General features: G+C 44.6%; 1 protein-coding gene across 10 annotated transcripts in view; it reads right to left on the reverse strand.

Moving 5' to 3' along the window:
• Window positions 1-23990, reverse strand: part of LOC141105739 (alpha-2-macroglobulin-like protein 1) — a 251128-nt gene that overhangs the window by 36491 nt on the left and 190647 nt on the right. For all 10 annotated transcript variants that reach the window (XM_073595819.1, XM_073595817.1, XM_073595811.1 and 7 more), the window contains 9 exons: window positions 23710-23935; window positions 20683-20803; window positions 19692-19807; window positions 18286-18337; window positions 17902-17988; window positions 15240-15416; window positions 9768-9849; window positions 5801-5957; window positions 3040-3114 (listed from right to left, as the gene is read on the reverse strand). In XM_073595819.1, the coding sequence (XP_073451920.1) occupies window positions 3040-3114; window positions 5801-5957; window positions 9768-9849; window positions 15240-15416; window positions 17902-17988; window positions 18286-18337; window positions 19692-19807; window positions 20683-20803; window positions 23710-23935 (1093 nt within the window). The remainder of the gene's footprint in view (window positions 1-3039; window positions 3115-5800; window positions 5958-9767; window positions 9850-15239; window positions 15417-17901; window positions 17989-18285; window positions 18338-19691; window positions 19808-20682; window positions 20804-23709; window positions 23936-23990) is intronic.

A 23990-nucleotide genomic window follows, 5' to 3' on the forward strand; every position in this document is an offset into this window, starting at 1 on the left:
GTTATACTTACCTCCTCTGTGTAGTTGGTTTTGCACAGAGCACCCCTGATCCTCCTCTTCTGGGGTCCCTTCGCGGCGCTCCTGGCTCCTCCTCTTCTCGAGTGCCCCGTCGGAGAAGTGCTCTTCCTCGGGGCACTCGTGCGGGCGTGCTCCTGTGTCCTGCTGCTGCTGCGTCTACTAACACAGACAGCAGGACTCGGCCCCGCCCCCCCGCATCATTGGATTTGATTGACAGCAGCAGGAGCCAATGGCCAGGGGCAGCTGCAGCAGTAACATGTTACACCCTGAATACGGGTGTAACATGTAACATGTTATAAAAGGTGAACTTATCCATTAGAAGGTGTTCTACTTCAACTATCCATAAATTAAAGAAAAGACTGGACTGGGACTTTAAAGTTGTAGTTGTAAGGACTGGGACTTTAAAGTTGTAGTTGTAAGGACTGGGAATTTAAAGTTGTAGTTTCCCCCTCTCCCCTTATGAACATGCTGATGAAACATTTATATAAAATAATTCAGATTGCATTGCATACCCTATTTTAAATCCATCAATGTCATTGCTTGGTCTCTGTGCTTCTCTATGCAATGCAGAAAAATCACGGCTGGTGGGAGGGGCCTGGCATGATGCTGTACATAGCTTCCTGATAAAATCACAGCACCCAGCCTCAGTACTCCTTTCAAAATCCATCAGGCCTGATGCAAGCTGTGGGCTGGTTATTGGGAAGAGTTATGCAAATATCAAAATTCCCTGATGGGTGGATGCCAGTCTGGAGGAGTGAGTGTTCCTAGGCAAGCTGGATTCACACTGACGCCGCCCTAGGAATTGTCCACATGTGATGATGAGCCTCCCCAGCCAGGAAATGAGGTGGGCAGTATGTGACTTCCTGCAGCTTCTAATGCATATTGTGAGAAGCTCACAGTGTGCAGTGAAATCAGAGTAAGTAATTTTAGTAAAGAGGAGAGAGAGGAGACTGTACAACTGTGCAAGACTGAAGGGAAGGCTGGAGCTTTTCTTTAATTACCACCACATTGATAAAAAACAAAAAAAAAAACTCTATTATCTATTGCATGGACACGGAACACGCTTGTGAGCTTCCATACTTCATAGTGATTAGGGATGGCCGAACGGTTCGGGCCAAACTTTGGTTGTTTGGACGTTCAGCGAACACCGAACATTATGCTGTGTTCGCGGCAAATTCAAAAGCCGCGGAACCCCGGTAAAGTGGGACACTAACATGAAAAACCAAAAGTGCTCATTTTTAAAGGCTTATATGCAAGTTATTGTCATAAAAAGTGTTTGGGGACCTGGGTCCTGCCCCAGGGGACATGGATCAATGCAAAAAAAGTTTTTTCTGGAGCAGTGATTTTAATAATGCTTAAAGTGAAAGAATAAAAATGAAATATTCCTTTAACCACTTCAGCCCCAGAAGATTTGGCTGCTCAATGACCAGGCCATTTTTTACGATACGGCACAGCATCACTTTAACTGACAATTGCGCGGTCGTGCGACGCTGTACTCAAACAAAATTGACATCCTTTTTCCCCACAAATAGAGCTTTCTTTTGGTGGTATTTGATCATCTCTGCGGTTTTTATTTATGCGCTATAAACAAAAAAAGTGACAATTTTGAAAAAAAGAACTCAATATTTTGTACATTTTGCTGTAATAAATAGCCTCAATTTTTTTAAAAAAAAGCTATTTTTTTCCCCTCAGTTTAGGCCGATATGTATTCTTCTACATATTTTTGGTAATAAAAATCGCAAAAAGCGTATATTGATTGGTTTGCACAAAAGTTATAGCGGGTACAAAATAGGGGATACATTTATGGCATTTTTATTGTTATTATTTTTCTTTTACTAGTAATGGCGGCGATCTGCGATTTTTATCGAGACTGCGACATTATGGCGGACACTTTTGACACATTTTTGGGTCGATTGACAATTATTCAGCGATCAGTGCTATAAAAATGCGCTGATTATTGTATAAATGCCACTGGCAGGGAAGAGGTTAACACTAGGGGGCGATCAAGGGGTTAACTGTGTTCCCTAGTGTGTGCTCTAACTGTGGGGGATGGGACTGACTATAGGAGATGAGGGATCATGGGTTCCAGCTCGTAGGAACTGACTCTGTCCTCTCCTCACAGAACTGGGTTGTGTGCGTTTACACACACGTCCCTGTTCTGTGTCTCGTGCCCGTCACCACTCGTGGTCGGCGGTCATCGCGACCACCGGTCACGAGCATCGGCACTCTGCTGTGCAGCGGGCACGCGCGCGGGCCTGCTATGCCGCTTAAAGGGACCGATGTATAGCTATGACGGTTCGCGGAATCGTGCCGACCTGCCGCAGTATAATGATGGCGGCTGGTTGGAAAGTGGTAAATATCGTGCCGGGGGGTGTCTATAGTATGCCTGTAAAGTGGCACAGTTTTCCCGTGTTTAGAACAGTACCACAGCAAAATGACATTTCTAAAAGGAGAAAATGTAACATAAAACTCATTGCGGCTGCAATGAATTGTCGGATCTGGGCAATATAGATAAAACTCATTGAAAAAAAAAGGCACGGGTTTCCCCCACAGTCCATTACCAGGCCCTTTGGGTCTGGTATGAATATTAAGGGGAACCCAGAACCAAAAACTTTAAAAAAAATTGCGTGGGGGTCCCCCCAAAATTCATACCAGGCCCTTCAGGTCTGGTATGGATATTAAGGGGAACCATGCACCAAATTTAACAAAAGAAGGGGCGCAGGGGTCCCCCCCAAAATCCATACCAGACCCTTATCTGAGCACGCAACCTGGCAGGCCGCAGGAAAAGAGGGCGAAGGAGAGAGCGGGGCAGGACCCAGGTCCCCAAACACTTTTTGTGGCAATAACTTGCATATAAGCCTTTAAAACTAGCACTTTTGTATTTTCATGTTCGTGTCCCATGGACTTTAACGGTGTTCATCCAAATTTTTTGCCTGTTTGCAAGTTCTACTGCGAACTAAACCGGGAGGTGTTCGGCTCATCCTTAATAGTGATATGTAATGTGAAGGACACCAAACTTACACTGATCTCTATTCCACTTTCCAACAAGGCCCCTGTAACGTAAGCCGTGAGCGCAATCTCATCATTCACGCCACCCTGCCACATGAGTGAAAAACAGTAGTTAGAGTTAATTTCTGTTAAAATAAAATTTAAAATAAAAACATTTTCTACAAGCCCAATGATGTAATCTACCAGCTGGTCCTCAGAGCACCCCTGTTGTGCAGATTCCATGACGGTACATAGATGACTTACAACCAGGGCTTTTTTTCTCAAACAATAGATGCTGGAACTCAACCACGACACCCCAAAACCCCTCCCCCTACACACACCCTCCAAATCACATCAAATAGTGGGTGTGGTCAGTCAAATTTCACAAACAGTAGGAGGGTCTTAAAGGGGCATTAAATACTAGGATTGCATTACACACAGAGTGGAGAGCTGTCACTTGTAAACACAGAAACCAGACTTCTGTGTTTACAAGTGATTGTGGTGAGCAGGCACCAAAGGGTCTGAGCCAGAGGTGGTGGAACTGAGTTCCACCAAGTTCCCCCTGAAAAAAAAGCCCTGCTTACAACTGCTGTTATACTACTTAAGGGGAACCTTTAGTAGTTTTGAGTAGTTTTAAAATTGTTTAAAATTTTTTTATACTGATGTCTTTTTTAGTACTACTATTTAAATAACATCTTTGCTTTGCAAAATAAATATTCAACACAGGATGCACCAATGACATAGGGTTTCTATTGGTTATTTATGGAGGGAGCACAGCAGGGACTGCTTCCTTAAAGTGGTCGTAAATCTGATTCATGAAATTTGACCTAAGCACATATATCTGTATTGTTTACTTATCTCTCTCCAAAGCCCCGAGTCCCATGTGTTTTTGCTGTTCCGTTCCTCTGTTATCAGCATGATAACTTCTGACAAGTTCTCAGAGACGGGGAATAAAAGCAGCTGAAAATTTGTGTCGAGGGAGTTTGCTATAAATGGATTAGCAGAGAGCTTGTCTTGTCACAGCTCAGCTCTGAAAGTATCTCCGTTCTTCTGCCTATGTGGAGGGGGGCGCCTTTCCTCCAATCAGCTGTTTTCCAGTGTAAGCCACGAATACACTCCCACTGCTGAATGAGGAAGTGAAAATTCTAATAACATGTAAGAATTCTAAAGGATATATAAAACTGAAGACAGCAGATGTACATGTAAAACTTGTAGGGAGATTTGTTTCATCCCTGTGTATCATCTGAAGCTTTTCACTTCACTGGGTATAGGAGAGGGTTTACATACACTTTAAGGTCCCTTTCACACATACATTTTTCCTGCGTTTTTACCTTGTATGAAAAACACAGGAAAAATGTTTCCCTTTAAATCCTATGGGACCACTGTGTGCTGTGTGAAAAGTTCTGCATTGAGCATCTTTGGTGCCACACCAAAAACGCAGCTTCCCAAATGAATGGAATGAAATGAATGGAAATTGCTTTAAGATCACAGTAAAAATGCAACCACGATTTGTTCTTTGGTGCATTTTTGAGTCACGTCCATTTTTCACAGGTGCAAATGGTCCAAAAACACACAGGAAACACATCTGAAATGCAAATCTCTATAAAATGGCATATGTGTTTTTACCATAATTTTGCTACAGATCAGTTTGAAAGGGGCCTTAAGTTGCTCTATCTTTCAATTAAATCTGGGATGTAGCCCTACTGAGGAAGAGGATGGAGTCACTACTCTGACCTGACCGTGTTGATTTCAGCTTAACGTGTATTTCCACTCTTGCAGTTAAAGTGCAATAACACCTACTTTATATGTATTATATGTTCTCATTCACATAGCAAAACTTAAAACATATTTCAAAACTGCCGGTTACACTTTCTGTACTGTGCTGTCAGATCACATTATCAGTTGTGAACTAGATTTGCGCACTCTCTGTCCTAACAAAAGGTTAAAGATCTTGAGCCTGGGTTTCTTCATTGTATGTTAATGAGGGAAACCGAGTCTGTCCCTGGGGCCCCTTGCACTTTGCCCAGAAGCCTGTTCCCAAGAAATTTTTTTGTGAATTTTATTGTGGTTCCCAATAAATAGCCAAAAGGTAAGAATGATATTTTTTAATTGTTTTTTTTGGAATTTTATTGTGGTTCTCTTATGTTTGACTGCAAAAGTGGAAACGCAATTTGATTTACATAAACTGCTTGCTTTGTTTTATTTATTTTTTAGTAAAGTAGCTAAGGGTAACTGGGAAAACTATTAGGAAAAGCTGAGAGCTCCACCTACTGGCTGAATATACAAATACAGAAAATGAATGTGCAATATTTTATAAATTTACCTCATTAGTAAAAGAAATGACATTACAGTTTATCAGTTTAGAGTTGAGACACTCAACAGTAAAAATGGATTGATGAACAGAGCTAGGAATTATGGCAGATAGATCACATTGCTGGTATATTTGTAATACTTCAGGACACTCCTGTAAATGTGGGTTAGACTGAATATAAAATAAAACGCCATGCACAAATCCTGTCTAAAATATTCTAAAAACTGTATAACTGAAACAATCCAGTTTTTACTATCTCTGATAATTACAGTACCATTCATTGTTTTCTCTAACTACAAGCACACTTTAAAAAAGCCCCAAAAAGTTACCAAAATCATTTAAAATTAATGGCACATAAATTTTATGAAAATATTATTAAAATAAATGACTAAATACAAATGTCTTTCCGCTCCTGCCCTAAACAATTGTAACACTACAAAACAGCAAAGTGATACAATGAATGAATTACGATTTGGCGCTCACCTTCATGCCATTATTCAGCAGTCGTCCCGTGGCCTTGAAGCAGCCGTCGTCTTTTTGTTGCTTCGCCAGAAAACTCATACCTTCTTTTATGTGTTTATCATCAATGAAAATAAAGTCCCGAGCCTGCCAAAAACTCTTTATAACAAAAGCTGTGAGCCTGGAAATAAGGAATAAGACAAACATGGCCTCCACCAGTTAGTCACATGATATTGTCAATATTCCTATCACACATGTTCTTGGAATAGGCTCAAGCGTTATGGGTGCTGCATCAACAATCAGCTAGAGACTGGAAACATCACACATCAATGCACATATTTGCCAGCACACCATTGATCACCATTGATCATCAAGTGTTGTTTGAAGCTTGAAGAGTGATCATATCACAAAGGACCAAGTGCATGGTTTTGGAGCCGGGGAACCCCTTCTTCAGGCATCTGATGATGAAAGGGTTCTGCCCGGCTCCAAAATGTTGCACTTGGTCCTTTGTGATGTGATCATTCTTCAGGAGAAGCTTTGGATGACAATTGATTCACAGTGTGCTGGCAAATATGTGCATTGATCTATGATGTCACCAGTCAGTCGTGACATACCCTGTTTCCCCGAAAATAAGACCTAGCGTGATTGTCGGTAATGGCTACAATATAAGCCCTACCCCCCAAATAAGCCCTAGTTGAAGTCCTTGTAGGTCTTATTTTCAGGGTAGGGCTTATTTTCGGGGAAAGAGGGTAGGGCTTATTTGGGGGGTAGGGCTTATATTGCAGCCATCACCGACAATCACACTAGGTCTTATTTTCGGGGAAACAGGGTACATCAACCCCAGAAGTCAAAATTTTGCAAGTTGAAAAAGTACAACCTCCAGTAACTACTAAAAAGGAGATTTCAGTTTGCTGAAGTTGGATGAAAAAGATTAATTCTGTCAACAGGACGTAACTACAACTCATGGGGCCTCATTGCAAAATTTTGATGGCACCATCCAGCTGCCTCTCTTTGTGACATCAAGGATAGGAGGCAGCAGCCCGTCCACCCCCCCCCCCCCATACACAGACACACCTCTTTAACCACCCCAGCCAGCAAGGCAATACATCTACTCACAGACTGGAAGCAGTAGATGCAACAGCAAGAACTTAAACCATGATCTAGTGCATCTGACCTCAGCTCTTCTGAAATGGAAACATCAGAGAACCTCCCTAGTGGGGCACCCTCCCACCATTGGGCCCCAAAACAGCCAAGTAGGCTAGTATGGCTATGGTTATGCCACAAGTTGTCAACAGCTAAGCATTCTACCCTTTGATCATTTGAATAAGAAGTGTGCTAATGCAGATTTCCAAATTTTATCATGCATAGAGCAGAAAATGTTGCCAAACTTGATTTTGGCATGAAAACACTAACCTAGATTTAACCAAAATTGGCTTCTAAATTCACCATGCAGCAGTGCCTGCTTCGGCAATCACATGACTTTGTTTATTAGCAAAGGGTTACAGTTAGTGATGGGTTGGGTTAGCTGGGTGAAAGAAGCTTTCACAACCCCCAGGAGAAATTTAAAGCTCATTTGTAACGTTAACAATGAAGTTTAGGTATAGCAATTTTAACATAGTTACATAGTTACATTGGTCCAGTTTGGGCCAATGTAAGTATTTAGGTACTATACCTGTGGGATCCCCATGGAAGCTGGAAAAAGCTTTGGTGCCTACTCCAGTGATCTCCACAAGCTTCCAGGTCCCGTACGGAGTGGCTGCCCTGCTGAATTGTGAACTCACAAAGTCACTCACTCTGCACAGGTGTCATTGAGAAATACTTTTGCATTTTGTATGATTGGATGAGGTGGAGATGTCACAATCTCCACCTCATCCAGTCAGAACACTTTAGATTCATTGAGAAAATGCAAAGTATTCTCCGAATGGCACCTGTAACAAAAGAACAATGTCCTGTTTTCAGAAAGGGCAGCTGATTGGTACCAGACCTGGAAGATCACTGGAGTAGCTGTGACTATTACAGTGATTTCCAGTTTCCACTGGGATTCCACAGGTATGGCACATACATACTTACATTGGTTCAAGCTGGACCAATGTAACTATGTAAAAATTGCCATACCCAGAATTCAGCTTTAGGCTGGGTCCACATCTCCATGCAAATGGACTCACAGAGGGTGTCCGCTGTGTCCCTGTTCACCGTTTCAGGTCCGATTTCGGTCCGAATTTTTAGCGGAATTCGGACCTGAAATGGACCAGAAGACACACAGGACTTTTCAATCCACCCTGCAGCCCTCCCGGAGCTTTGCGAACTGGCTCCATAGAGAGCTGGTCACAGTCTCTTGACATGGGAATTGGATGCAGGGAAACCTGCATCCAATTCAAAATAGTGTGAACCCAGCCTTAAAGTGATACTAAAGGTATATTTTTTAAATAACAAACATTTCATACTTACCTGCTCTGTGCAATGGTTTTGCACAGAGAAGCCCCGATCCCCCCTCTTCTGGGGTCCCCTGCCAGCGCTCCTCGGTCCTCCGCCCTGCCGAGTGCCCCCATAGCAAATCATTTGCTATGGGAGCACTTGTGCATGTTCACACAGAGCACGCCTCAGCCCTGCCCCCTGTTCCCTCTTCACTACCTGTGATTGACAGTGGCTGATGTCTCTGAGCCAATGAGAAGAGAGAGAGACGCTGCTCTTGGACACAGGCTGGATCACGATCAGACTCAGGTAGTAGGGGCGCTGAACACAGAAGGTTTTTTACCTTTATGCATGAAAGTAAAATAATGACCAAAAAAGAAAAAAAAAAACTTTCCTAATGATTCTGGCTCAATCCGATGAAATTTCCTCATTGGGTGCCCTTGTTGGCACCACCCAGCTCAACGAAAGTACATTTTTTTCAATGTTGGCTGAACAGTGAATGCAACCAATCTGATGCAGTCTCTGTTTGTGTGTTCTGACAACCGAGTGTGCTGTAGCTGTCAGAATACAATAATCTGCGAGGAGGTGCTGATAAGTATTGAGCCTTACCCAGAAAAATTTGAGCTAGGAAGCTGTAAATTGCAGGGTGTACTGGCCAATTTGTCTATATTCAATGGTGAAAAATCAACTACCTATAATTTTAACTTATCTCTCTTTTTCAGGTCCAAAGTGAACATGGCAGCACTTTCAGAAAAATTAAACGTGGAAGAGCATAAGACCGTAATCAAGTTCCTGCTTCTTCAAGGGAAAGGTGCAAAGCAGATCCATGATGAAATGTCACAAACTTTGGGTGACAGTGGCCCTTCATATGCAACAGTTAAACGTTGGGTTGTCAATTTTAAAACTGGCCATTTCGGTGTTGAAAATGAGAAACCCAGTGGAGGGCCTTTGTGAAAGCCATCCATGACATGATCATGGAGGACCACTGAATATCAGCCAAAAGTATTGCTACATATCTGGGAATATCATGTTAGAGAGTTGGTGCCATTATGCACAACGACTTGGAAATGAGAAAGCTTGCAGCAAAGTGGATCCCAAAACGTTTGACTTTTGCAGGCACAGAGACAGAAACAGGCCTTTCCACTGGGTTTCTCACTTTCAACACCGAAATGGCCAGTTTGACAACCCAACGTTTAACTGTTGCATATGAAGGGCCACTGTCACCCAAAGTTTGTGACATTTCATCATGGATCTGCTTTGCACCTTTCCCTTGGAGAAACGGGAACTTGATTATGGTTCTATGCTCTTCCACATTGAATTTTTCTGGAGGTGCTGCCATGTTCAATTTGGACCTGAAAAATAAAGATAAGTTAAAATTATAGGTAGTTGATTTTTGTACCATTGAATGTAGACAAATTGGCCAGTACACCCTGCAATTTACAGCTTCCTAGCTCAAATTTTTCTGGGTAAGGTTCAATACTTATCAGTACCCCCTCGTATATGTGTTAATCTATGCAAGTATGGCTAGCTTTAGCCTTTATGTCTTGTCTGGCTGCCGCCCGATGAGGGCCATACTCACCATGTGCTACCCTCTTTATCACTTTTGCCAAAGGCACTGTAAGAGCCATCTGGGTGCTTGTAAGTCAGCTGACGCTGTAGTCCTGGAGGAACATAATTTAGTTAATCAAACTTAGAGGGTTTCAATGCAAAACATTATTTTTTCAGCATTGCTCTAGGGAAACCACAATAATATATATTACGAAAAAGAACAATGTAGCACCCAGTAGTCTGTGCTATTAGAAATGTAGTGCAGGTAAAACATAGTCTGGCTTTGAGATAAACCTGAGTCACTGAATCGGGGTCAAGGTTATTAGAGTTCAGGGCTGAATGACTCATCCTGGCAGCTCTCTGGTGCCTCCCCCTGTTTCTAGAATGTTGGAAAATGTTCTGGGACTAGTGGGTGGAGGCTAGGAGGGGTTCCCTTGAATATTTAGGGGCCTTTGGCCAATCCCCAGGTTAAATAGAAATGAGTCTTGCCAGCAAGAGAGTTTGGGTGGAAGATAGAGGAGCAGTGCTGAGGGAGGCTGTCTGTGTGGCCCTTGAGGGACCCCTTACCCGGGGGGGGGGGGTGGAGCTTTTGAGGTTGGTCTGGGAGGATCCCACCACAGGAGGCAGTTGGGGGAACTAAAGCCAGAGAGGCAGAGGAGCAACCAAAGAGAGATAGTGAGCAGATCAGCATGGTGCTGGGACAAGACAAGATGAGAGGGTGCCATCTGTATCAGTGCTCTTTTGAAGAATGCAGTGTGCCAAGTCTTCATCTAACCTTGCCCTGGAGAGTCTCTATGTGTATGTCAGTCAGAAGGACTGGGAAGAGTGGAGCAGCCAGGTGGGCTAGCATTTTCTGCAAGTAGTGGAACGGTGTTCAGTGGCCACAGGGAAGCACAAGGAGATAACATATGCTGTGTCACTCCATATGTACTATTTTTCAAGGGACTGAGAGTCCCTGCCTGTAATGGGCTGTTGCTGAACTGACAAAAAGCCTGTCGTTTCCCTCAGGAGAGAAGCAGCAGAAGCTGTGCAAAAAGGAACAAAACCTGTGCAGGTGGAAGGAAGAAGAGGAGTCTGTAAATAGGGAGGAAGTGTCCCTGAAGTTAAATTGTTATCACATTAGGCATCCCATAATCCCTTACCCCATCAAAGTTATCATCCCCTAATAAAATTACAAAAACAAGCCAAAGACTTTTGTGCCCGGATGAAAGAAGGAAATGCTGAGTGACTGGCTGTGCAGCAGTGGGGAACCCTTTCACTTGCAGTCCCTATGGGGGTAGTGCTACACCAGCATTCTGTCTACCACATAAAAAAAATGTAATTTTGAGATTTATCCTCTAAATTTGAATCCGGTAGATGACAGAACATGCTCAGCTGATCGGCTTCGGCGTCGGCTGTGTTTTTTAATTGCTACGGTGTTTTACCCTGCCAATGCTTTGATGTCAGTTGTCCATTCATGGATTAAAGCATTTTAAACTACTGCACAATGAAGCGCCTCCTTTTCTTTTAAAATATACTATTTCCTGCTACGAGTGGTCTTGCTGGAGCAGCTAATAGAGGAGAGCGTTCCCGATTGCCGCCTCTGAAATTTTAGCTACCAGGCGTGGAGGGAAGTCTGTCTCTACTCAAAGACCAGCTGTTCCTGACCCCGAAAGGAGTTTGTTCAGGCTCACACGATCTCTGTGGTGGGGAGCCATCAAATCTGGTAAGCAGCCCCCATTTCCTATTTCTGCATTGTCTTAGAAAATCCATAGAAGATTTACTGAAGATTTAAAGAGGAATCACACCTCCTGTTTATGATACCATCATTTTCCATATGAACTATAATTTTTTCATTTCTTTATATTCACATTATTATTTGAGTAGCGCACTGAACTTTTTTCTTTATACTACCTCCTCCCAGCCACGTACAACTCCTTGGATTTCTGGGGACCGAAAACCATCACTTGAGGACTACTGCATGTTATCCTCCACATCCATGCTGACACAATCCTCCTCCTCTTCTTCCTGTGTGTTTGGCGGCCCCTTAGGAATGCTATCTGCATAAAGGGGCCTTGAGAGGAAAAGAAGTCCTCCTCTTTCTCCCACTGTCCTGCCTCAAGTGCCCTGTCTATGATTCCACAAAGCATGTCCAGCAGTAGGAAGACTAGAGGGACAGTGTCACTGATGCATGCATTGTTGCTGCTCACCATCCTTGTGGCCTCCTCAAATGGTGACAGGACAGTGCATGCATCCTCAATCAGTAGCCACTGGCATGGTGAAAAGAAGCCAAGCTCCCCTGACCCTGTCCTGGTGCCATACTCACACAGGTACTCATTTATGGCCCTCTGCTGTGTGTGCAGCCGCTGCAGCATTGCCAATGTTCAGTTCCACCTGGTGGGCATGTCACAAATGAGGCGGTTGGTGGGCAGGTTGAATTCCCGTTGAATGTCAGCAAGCCGAGCACTGCCATTGTATGACCACCGCAAATGGCCACAGACTTTTCTGGCCTGCTTCAGAAGTTTCTGTAAGCCTGGGTACCTGGTCAAGAAATGCTGCACCACCAAATTAAGGCTGTGTGCCAAACATGGAACATGGGTCAAGTGTCCCTGTCGGAGAAGGTTGGTGCCATTGTCGCATACAACCATTCCTTGCTGAAGCTGGCGTGGCGTCAACCACCTCTGAGCCTGCCCCTGCAGAGCTGACAGAATCTCTGCCCCAGTGTGGTTCTTGTCCCCTGGGCAGACAAACTGAAGCACCGCATGGCATCTTTTAGTCTGACTGCTTGCATAGCCCCTTGAACGCTTAGGGAGCACTGCTGGTTCAGAGGACAATTCTGCAGAAGAGGCCATAGAGGAAGAAGAATACGAGGGAGTGGAACAGAGAGGTGTGGCAGCATTACTACCATTTTTTTGGAGGTTTGGTGGCGTCCCAAGCTCCAACACTGAACCCTATCCTGCATCCTTCCCAGATGCCAGCAGAGTTACCCAGTGCGCCGTGAAAGAAATATAATGTCTCTGACCATGCCTGCTGGACCATGAGTCAGCAGTAATATGAACCTTGCTGCTGACCGCCCTGTCCAACGAGGCCAAAACATTGCCTTCCACATGACGGTAGAGAGCTGGAATGGTCTTACATGAAAAAAAAAATTGTTTTGAAACCTGCCACTATAGTACATCACATTCCACAAATTCACGAAAGGGGGCAGAGTCTACCATCTGAAAAGGCAGCAGTTGGAGTGCTAGTAATTTGGCCAAGCTAGCATTTAGACTCTGAGCATATGGATGGCTGGAACAGTATTTCTTTTTACGGTTCAGCAACTGGGATAGTGAAATTTGCCTGCTGATATCAACTGATGGTGTGCTGCTAGCAGATTGGCTGCAAGTACTTGTGGCACCTATTGCTATACCTTCATTCCTCTCAGTGCATGTTTTTAAGGACTGGAAGTATAGTAGGGGTTGAGATCACAGATGAGGAGCAAGGAGAAGTCCGCCTTTTTTTTATTATGTGGGTCTTTCAGTTGCTGTTGCCAACGGACTGCATGGAAAGTCTTCTTATGACTTGTCAAGCATTTGGTGCCCAAGCGCGTGCAGTTCTGGCCATGCTTGATCCGCTTCAGATATAGATTGCAAACAGCAACGGTGCGATCTACTGCACATGCAGGCATGTACTGGCCATCTGGACTACCGGGAGTTTCCCGGTGGGCCGATGGCTCAGTGGGCCGGTTTGAGTGACAGCCTGTCAAAGTAATGGCTGCGCGGCCCGCACAGCCTTTACTTTAAGCACTGCTGTACTGCAGGGGTGGACTGACCTATCGGCACTGTGGGGCCCTATGGCAGCTGCAACACTAGCACTGGAAGCGGCTGTAATAGGACCTCTCACAGCGTATTGTTCCCCGTGGGCCCCTCCTTCACTCCCATCCACCCCGGGTGCTTGTACATGACATCATCTGGGACGGACGAGAAGAGCGGAGGGGCCAGCAGAGAGCAGCGCACCATGAGAGGTCTTATTGCAGGCATTGGGTGAAGCTGTGTACTGTCGCCATCACTGGGGAGGGGGGAGCAGAAGCAGCCAGTACAGATGTAGGGGGCCTGGGCCCCAACAGGATCGCAGGAGGCCCCATGATACTCTCCTGTTCCCCCCCAGGCTGTCCTCCAGCCCCCACGGTGTCCCCCTCTGTCCTCCAGCCCCCACGGTGTCCCCCTCTGTCCTCCAGCCCCCACGGTGTCCCCCTCTGTCCTCCAGCCCCCACGGTGTCCCCCTCTGTCCTCCAGCCCCCACGGTGTCCCCCTCTGTCCTCCAGCCCCCACAGTGTCCCCCTCTGTCCTCCAGCCCCCACGCTGTCCCCCTCTGTCCTCCAACCCCCACAGTGTCCCCCTCTGTCCTCCAACCCCCACAGTGTCCCCCTCTGTCCTCCAACCCCCACAGTGTTTTTGTGCGTGTTTGAAAAATTAAAGTGGGCCAGTCTGGATGATGTCCAGGGCCAAATTTTTGTCCCAGTCCAGCCCTGTGCACATGTGTTGAAAAAAGCCCACACCAATTAAATTTTGGAAGTCAGCGGAGAATCAGCAGCGTCCTGCACCTGTGGAGCTCTGTGATGTAAAGCAATAGGGTGGCTGCCCTTAAGCTGGCCTCTGGAGGACATCCTGCCTCGTTGGAGTTGTGCCTCCTCCTCCTCACTTTCCTCCTCTCTTCTCTCAGGCACCCAAGTACAGTCAGTGACCTCATAATCCCCTCTGTCCTCATCACTGGAGCAAACTTGGCAGTATGCTGCAGCTGGGGGAACAGTATTGCTAGACAAGTGCACTGCCGAAAAATGTGTTCGTTTTCATTTCATTCGTTTTTTTGTAAATTCGAAAATTCGTAAAGTAAAAAAAGGTTGAAATGATTCTGAATAAACTATGCAACAGCACAAGGTATGTATCATGAGAATGATTTGTCTTCTATCAAATACTGGATACCAAACTACAGGATACAGAATGGATGGTATTTCCTTACATAATATTTGATTGGATGAAATGAAATAGCAGCCTTATAACCCCCCCCCCCCCCCCCCAACCATTTTTGGAGATCAAAGGTCTCCTGAAGCATGACAATTGATCCCTGGCAACCCAAGCAAAGTCATCATAGTTAGGCTAATGTCTGAACAATTGCCCCCGCTATGGAGCCTTCTATGCTTTTTTCTCTTTAAGTCAATATACTGTACATTGCTATGTCCATCTTGGAGAACACCCAACAACCATAACTGGTGCAGATGACTCTTCCAAACAAAAAACTGACATTCCCTGACACCATGGATTGATGTTAGTTCCAGGACAGCCATATTATTCTGCATTACCATGTGCACTGACCAGGAGTTAGCAGCATTTCCAGTACTGGGAAATGGCATCCTCTATCAGTAAATTAATGAGTGTCCTTCAAGACATGGCCATCTTATTTCATTCTTCTATTTACTTTGAACTGGTGAACTTGCTTTGTGTTCTGTTTACCCAGGTCCACTTCTTCCTCTAGATGCTACACTCACCTGCTTCCAAAAACTTCTTCCCCGTCTCCAGGATAGAATCAGTCAGCTGATTTGAAGACTTCAGATACCGGAGAACGTAGATATTCGGACAAAAATTGAGCATGTTCTGCTCACCACAACCATACGACATGGCCAGGAGTTTGTCCAGGTTGTTCATTGCCGAACCCATGATGTCACCTGACCCAGAAATGAAAAGTAAGAGGTGAAGTGAGGATTGAGAAAGAGAGACACAGAGAAAATGAGGGAAAGAGAGATATCAACGAGATAGAAGGAGTACCTAGTGTCTAAAATACATTAAAGAAAAGCCTGTGAGTTGGATAGAGGAAGAAGCAGAGCCCTCCAACAGAGGAGAGTGCTTTAGAAAAAGAGAGTTAGATAGAGGAAGATGCAGGGTCCTCCAGCAGAGGAGAGTATTTCAAGAGAGGAGTGTTAGAAAGAAGAAGCAGAATCTTCCAGCAGAGCAGAATATTTAACCTTTTCCCGCCCAGCCTATAAACAAAATGACAGCTGGGCAGGACAATCCTTTTTTTCGGGTGGAAGTCATATGACGTCGTCCCAGAACGGGCCATACCGTCGCTCAATCTGTTACCCACTGTGTCCACTGGACACAGCCGATGACAGATCACTGTACCAGGCCACTGCCGGTACTATGTGATTGCTGTGACCAATCACAGTGGATCACATGACAACTAAACACAATGGATGGCTTCCATTCATTGTGTACAATTGTGTTGCTAGCTGTGATTGGTCACAGTGATCACATGGTACAGACAGCCCATCTGTACTATGTGATTAGCTGTGGCCAGTCACAGACAATCAAAACAATACACACCAAATTAATCACTTTAATTCAGTAGAAATGGTTGCTTATAATAGTGAAATTCACTATTTACATACTATCACCAGTGTTGCTAATCACCACCACACCAGTTATTTGATGATTCTGTACTGCACTGGTTATAGTATGTAAAAAAAAAAAAAAAAATTGTGAAAAAAAATGTCAACTTTAAAAAACTCGCCATACTTCTAAATATCTTGGACTATCTACTTTCCAAAAAGGGATCAATTGAGGGTATTTGTACTGTCCTGGCATCTCAAGAAATGAGATAAGCTGTCAATACATCAGGATTGATTAATTCTCAGATACACTATATTACCAAAAATATTGGGACACCTGCCTTTACACGCACTTTAATGGCATCACAGCCTTAGTCTGTAGGGTTCAATATTGCATTGGCCCACCCTTTGCAACTATAACAGCTTCAACTCTTCTGGGAAAGCTGTCCACAAGGTTTAGGAGTATGTCTATGGGAATGCTTGACCGTTCTTCCAGAAGTGCATTTGTGAGATCAGGCACTGATGTTGGAGGAGAAGGCCTGGCTCGCAGTCTCCGCACTAATTCATCCCAAAGGTGTTCTATCGGGTTGAGGTCAGGACTCTGTGCGTGCTAGTCAAGTTCCTCCACCCCAAACTCGCTCATCCATGTCTTTATGGACTTAGTGGAGCAGAGTCCTCCAGCAGAGCAGAGTATTTCGGGAGAGGAGAGTTAGATGGAGGAAGGAGCAGAGTCCTCCAGTTAAACAGATTAGTTCAGTAGAAGAGAGTTAGATAGAAGAAGGAGCAGAGTTTTTCAGGAGAGGAGAGTTAGAAGGAGGAAGGAGCAGAGTCCTCCAGCAGTTAAGAGTATTTCAGGAGAGGACAGTTAGATAGAGGAAGGATCAGAGTCCTCCAGCAGAGCAGAGTATTTCAGGAGAGGAGAGTTGGATAGAGGAAGGAGCAGAGTAGAGCAGAATATTTCAGGAGAGGCGAGTTATATAGAGGAAGGAGCAGAGTCCTCCATCAGCGCAGATTAGTTCAGGAGAAGAGAGTTAGATAGAAGAATGAGCAGAGTCAAGCAGAACATAGTATTTCAGGAGAGGAGAATTGGAAAGAGGTAGGAGCAGAGTAGAGCAGAATATTTCAGGAGAGGATAATTAGATAGAGGAAGGAGCAGAGTCCTCCTGCAGAGCAGAGTCTTTCAGGAGAGGAGAGTTAGATGGAAGACAGAGCAGCTTTCTCCATCAGTGCAGAGTATTTCAGGAGAGGAGAGTTAGATGGAGGAAGGAGCAGAGACCTCTGGTAGAACAGAGTATTTCAGGACAGGAGAGTTGGATAGAGGAAGGAGCAGAGTAGAGCAGAATATTTCATGAGAGCAGAGTTAGATAGAGGAAGAAGCAGAGTCCTCCAGCAGAGCAGAGTCTTTCAGGAGAGGAGAGTTAGATTGAAGACGGAGCAGCTTCCTCCAGCAGTGCAAAGTATTTCAGGAGAGGAGAGTGGGATAGAGCAAGGAGCAGAGTCCTCCAGCAGTGCAGAGTATTTCAGGAGAGAAGAGTTAGATGGAGGAAGGAGCAGAGACCTCTGGTAGAACAGAGTATTTCAGGAGAGGAGAGTGGGATAGAGGAAGGAGCAGAATAGAGCAGAATATTTCAGGAGAGGAGAATTAGATAGAGGAAGGAGAAGAGTCCTCCATCAGAGCAGAGTATTTCAGGAGAGGAGAGTTGGATAGAGGAAGGAGCAGATTCCTCTAGCAGTGCAGAGTATTTCAGGAGAGGAGAATTATATAGAAGTCCCTCAGCAGTGCCATAGATTTGACAGTCAGGATTCTATTACTTTTACTACTTACCTGTAAAGCTAATAAATCCTCTCTCAGAACCCACAATGTAAGATTTGGGCAGCTCAAGATTGATTTTCTCTGGCACAATGGTTCCTTCTAAACAAAATACAAGAAATAAATCTTATTGATATTCAGATTAGTAAAGGTATAACATGTTACTTTGTACTGTGTAGCGTAAAAAGGCCTAGAAATAAAAAATAAAGGAACAGAGGTCTTTCAGGCAAATACATCCCAGACTGAAGGCTTGATAAATATCTATGTTTAAAGCTCTTATACACACACAGCACACAACTCCATCCTAAATACAATGGATTTGCATTGACATTCATTCATAGACTGGAATGCCTCTAATGATCTTCTCTGTTAAGTGTCTTGGGGGAGTGATCCACGTACTTTCAACGATCAGCATGGAGTTGTGAGCCTGCTCCACCAAGGTCCCTTCGGGCTAAAAAACAAAAAAACACATTTTAAAACATGCATTTTAACCATTTGCTGTCCACCTCATAGCAGTTTTACTGCTACAGATTATATATATATATATATATATATATATATATAATTTGTGATCTGGCGCTTCTGGACAGGGGGCGCGCATGCATGGCATCGGTGGCTCACTCCCACTGTGATTATTCACAGCGAGAGCTGATCAGTGGGTACCGCAGATTCGATTTCAGACGGCGCCCACGGATCATTTAGTACAGTAGCAGAACTGCAGTCTGTCTATGTAAACAAGGCAGATTGCCGTTCTGTCAGCAGGGAAGGCATGGATCCTGTGTCTCTGGAAAGCAGGGACATGCATCCATGTCTTCCCCTAGTAAGAGCACCACCCACACTGTAGGAAAACACAGGCTAGGCACACAGCTAACCCTTTGATCGCCCCTGATGTTAACCCCTTCCCAACCAGTGTCATTATTACAGTGACAGTGCATATTTTTTAGCACTGATTAGTGTTTTTAGTATTAGTGTCACTGGTCCCCAAAAAGTGCCAATTAGTGTCAAAATGTCCGTCACAGTATCGCAGTCCCGCTATAAGACGCTGATCGCCGCCATTACTAGCAAAACAATAAAAATTTAAAAAATAAATAAACATATCCCATAGTTTGTAGACGCTTTAATTTTTGCGCAAATCAGTATACGCTTATTGAGATTTTTTTGTTACCAAAAATATGTAGCAGAATACATATTGGCCTAAACTGATAAAGAAATTAGATTTTTTATATTTTTTATTTGATATTTTTTTTAGCAGAAAGTAATATAATGTTTTTTTTTTTTTAATGTACGTTTTTTTGTTTTTAGCGCAAAAAATAAAAAACCGCTGAGGTGATCGAATACCACCAAAGGAAAGCTCTATTTGTGGATATTAATTTTATATGGGTACAGTGTCACACCACCGCACAATTGTCAGTTAAAGTAACACGGTGCCGTATCACAAAAAAATGGCCTGGTCAGGAAGGGGAGGGGGGGTAAATCTTCAGGAGGTCAAATGTTTATAGAGCAGCACACAAAAAAATAATATCATTGTCAAGATCAAAGGAATACAGAATGAAATAGTTACGTAGGTTGGGCACAGACTGCAGTGTAGATGTTAGCTGAACTGATGGACAGATATCTCTATAGATACCAGGCAGGGAAAGACCTCAGTGGGTATACTTATAGTCTCTTCACAATCTCACACTATTATTATTATATATTTATATAGCTCTGACATATTCCACAGTGCTGTACAGAGGGCACTGAGCCAGTCACATCAGTCTTTGTTACATTATTGGACTTGTGAAATTTGGGGCCCTAATACTCACCTTAACCAGTAAAGTTTGGATAACGGCGTCTCTGCTGCCTTTGTCTGGTATCACGGCGCTCTGTCCTCCGCACTGACCATTCACAGCCTGGGAGGTGACCGAGATATTCAGCAGGCCTGCAGAAAGGTTAAATATGGTTTGTTAAAAAGTTAAACAATCTCAGTCTAATTAATTATGTAGCAGACGTGTGATGGAGTCTTGGAACCAAACAGAACCAGCACAGGTAGAGGGATTGTCAATAATAAATGTCAGAACAACCGAAAATGCAAACCTGTCCATAAACAAGAACATTGCAAAGAATGAATCTCCCCATTGTGGGAGGGGCAGAGACACAAACTACTGGGGGGAAATCTCACCATTGTGGGAGGGGCAGAGACACAAACTACTGCAGCAGAATCTCACTATTGTGGGAGGGGCAGAGACACAAACTACTGGGGGGAAATCTCACTATTTTGGGAGGGGCAGAGACACAAACTACTGGGGGGAAATCTCACCATTGTGGGAGGGGCAGAGACACAAACTACTGCAGGAAATCTCACACTTGTGGGAGGGGCAGAGACACAAACTACTGCAGGAAATCTCCCCATTGTGGGAGGGGCAGAGACACAAACTACTGCAGGGAAATTCTACATTTCTGGGAGGGGCAGAGACACAAATTACTGCAGGAAATCTCACACTTGTGGGAGGGGCAGAGACACAAACTACTGCAGGAAATCTCCCCATTGTGGGAGGGGCAGAGACACAAACTACTGCAGGGAAATTCCATATTTCTGGGAGGGGCAGAGACACAAATTACTGCAGGAAATCTCCCCATTGTGGGAGGGGCAGAGACACAAACTCCTTTTATATGACAGGAGGTACAATTTAAATAAGTCTGCAGACATTCCTGCATAATTATAGATGACCGGACTGCAACGTTTCCATTGTTAATTTATTGTATTTTGCCTTTTTAATACAATAAATTAATATAAAAATAATGTTTTTTAGTTACCTAATGCGGTTGGAGTCATCTGCCATGAGATCGCTTTCCTCTGTCCTCCACCAACACAGACTGTGTTGTCCTTGGGGCTGTTCAGGACGTAATCGTTAGATTCAGCTAATGTTGACTGAATCTGTGAACACATAAATAATTGTAAATAATCTCTCCGGACAATGAACCTCTTGTTGATTCTTGGTAAAACTCTGCTCCACTGTTCTACCGCCAGGAATAAAAAATGACAGAGGACAATTTCACCAACATCACGAGGCAACTTTCATATATCTCAAGAGTCAACCTATCTGTGAACAGCTGCACAAAGAAGCAGTTTAAAGAGTTAGCTCAGCATTGTGTGAGAGTGAAAGAGAACAGACAATGTGGGTAGAATCAATCTGAGTGCTCGTTTGTGAGTTCCCGGTGCCCAGCATCCAATGCTCGGTATGTCCTGCCATCTGCAGGACGGAGATGGGAGGGCAATGGAATAGACTGCATGAAAATCAAGCATTTTTTAAATAAAACGGAGTACAGCATGTTAATGTATTGAGGATGATGTGATGCAGGGATATGTTGGCAAAAGTCACTAAAGGTGAACTAACCCTTTAAACATCAAAGCCTTTCCAGTTAATTACAATATATACTGCAATTTCCTTCATATAAGAGCTTTTCTAATTGTTAAAGTTGAATGTCAGGCAGATAAAAGACACATCAATCTATGCAGCAGTGCCGGCCGCTCATGCAGGGTTTAGGGGCACCCCCCCCCCAATCCATGCACCCGGCCCATAATCTACATGCAGTGAGCCAGACGCATAGATTTCAATGTTTTTTTTAATTCTTTAAGCCCATTATTTGAGTCTGAGGCTCTAATTGGCTTAAAAAAAAGGTGGGCTCGGGGTGCAGAGCACTGCACCCCGAGCCCACCCAGTTGTGTGACATTAATATTCGCTGTCTTCCTGTTTCTCCTCCCAGCCAATTAGGAAGTGGGTCCTGAGACCCAATTGGCCGGGAGTCCTAAGACCTGATTGGCCATGAGTCCTGAGTCCTGATTGACCAGGAGGAGAAGCCACCGCTGAGACTCGGGAGGAGACGCAGGGGGGAAGCCACCGAAGCTGCGACCTGGATGGGGTAAGTGCGGGGCTAGCGAGAGGCCTGGTGGGCGATGCGGAAATCAAGCGATGGGGGGAAGCGGCAATCGAGCGAGTGGGGGGGGGGCTGCGGGCCACCCCCCCAAGAATATTGAGCATCAGCCGCCACTGCTATGCAGGTCTATACTCATTAAAAATCAGTGCATAATAAAGCCAACCATAAACGATTCGAATCTCAGCCAGTTCAGAAAGGACCAGCTGAGATTTGAACCATGTATGGGCAGGCTGAATGTACCCAAGTTGATCGATCAACTTGGGTACAACCAGCCTGTCGGATTTTACATTTCTATTTATTTCTATTATAGCCACTCACAGTAATCACTGTGCTCTCCCGGCGGGGACGGCTTCCCCCTCCCTGCCGGGAGAAGACAATGGCTCCATGGGTGGAATTCCCTCTGACTGTGTTGATCAACCTGTGGTTGCAGGAAAGAAATTTGCTCCACCTATGGCTGGCGTAATTGAATTTAAAATAATAACTAGTATAAGAACTTGAATTTGACTTGACATCAGCTTATTGCAGCCCATGTACAGGAGCACAAAAAGCTGGTCAGTTGTGCTGTAGTGCTCATGTGCTATCAAGGGACACGCTGATAGGAAGAGAGAGCAAAGTTACAAAGCATTGAACTTATTAGTGTGCTGCTTCTCATTTCACTTTGCAGTCACAGACAGGGCCAGTACAAGGGGTGGGCAGGAGGGCAGCTGCTCTGAGTGCAATGGTTTACTATATAGGGATGGGGGAACCTTCCTTCTGTTGCAAGGCTGACAGGCAGGGGCGGACTGACCATTCAGGCACTCGGGCACTGCCCGAGAGCCCCATGCCACTAAGGGGCCCCATCAGGGTTGCCAGCCTCAATAAAACCAGGGACAGTATGTAATCTGTGTTTTTTTAAAAATCCCAAGATTATAGCTGCCCCGCCTCTCCAGTACCTTTTCAGTGTGTGTATGTGTATTCTGTGTATGTATACTGTGTGTGTATATTGTGTGTGTGTGTATACTGTGTGGCCTCATAATATATTGCCTGGGGGCCCCATAATCTCCTATTGCCTGGGGGGGCCCATAATCTCCTATTGCCCGGGGGCCCCATAATCTCCTATTGCCCGGGGGCCCCATAATCTCCTCCTATTGCCCGGGGGCCCCATAATCTCCATATGGCCCCATGAGCTGTCAGTCCGCCCCTGCTGACAGGAGTAATTAAAGCAGCAGTGATTTTGACAAATTAGTGACTACTGGGTGTAGGATCTCCCAAGTCTGCACATCATGAATGAGGGAGGAGGGCGCAGTTTGTCATCTTTGCCCTAGGTGCTGGATGGCCTTGTCCCAGGACTGGTCACTACTCCCCAGGGAGAGAGAAGACCTGTAAGTGGTACTTGTCCCCTACCTTACCAGATGTGGCTGTGCTGTGTAAATCTCAGGACTTGATCAACAGTCCCCATTTATGTATTTCATCTTTAGCGGTTTGGCTGGAGTTTAGGTTTAATATGGCAAGTGTTTCATGACCACTTAACTGCAAAATGTGTGATGCGTTAAATGTTAAAAACACTGAACTGGAACTGAGCTTTACCTCCTGTTAAAGTGGAAGAAAACCCTCCCGATCGTTTTCAGCCAAGGAAGCTGCCATCATGGCCTCTGTTTAATCTTCAACTGCCATGATGCTGCTTATGTGATCAGTTATGACACCAGCCATTGGAGGGTCTGACAGTTTGGTTGAGAGTACAACCATTGTGACAGTTACATTCCCGGCATGGCAACTGGTTTTTGATGGGTTTACTTCCAATTTAAGTTCTAGGAAGGTTGTGGAGCATTTTCTTTTCTTCCAAATGATGAAAACATAAACAAAAAGCTGATTAATATCTTTACTAACATTGCACAATTGGTTTTGGAATCTACAGTGCCAATTTACCATCATTTCCTGGCTCATGTAGTTGGACACCAAAGCCGTGAGCTGCAAATTCTCACCACGAATTACAGAGAAGGGCAGTCGGAGATCAATAAAGAATGGCTGGAAGGCGATGATAGAGGTTGCAGCAGACAGACCCAAACCACGATTACTGACACAGAACATCTGGGCGCTCCACTCAGTGATGGTGTCCGGTAAGGTGACTGGAATTTCAGAGGACCCAGAAGAACTACAAAATACAATAAATATGAGACTCTCTTTTATTTCTTGATATCCAGACAGAG

Source organism: Aquarana catesbeiana, linkage group LG08 (assembly GCF_042186555.1).
Source record: "Aquarana catesbeiana isolate 2022-GZ linkage group LG08, ASM4218655v1, whole genome shotgun sequence".
Taxonomy (NCBI): Eukaryota; Metazoa; Chordata; class Amphibia; order Anura; family Ranidae; genus Aquarana; species Aquarana catesbeiana.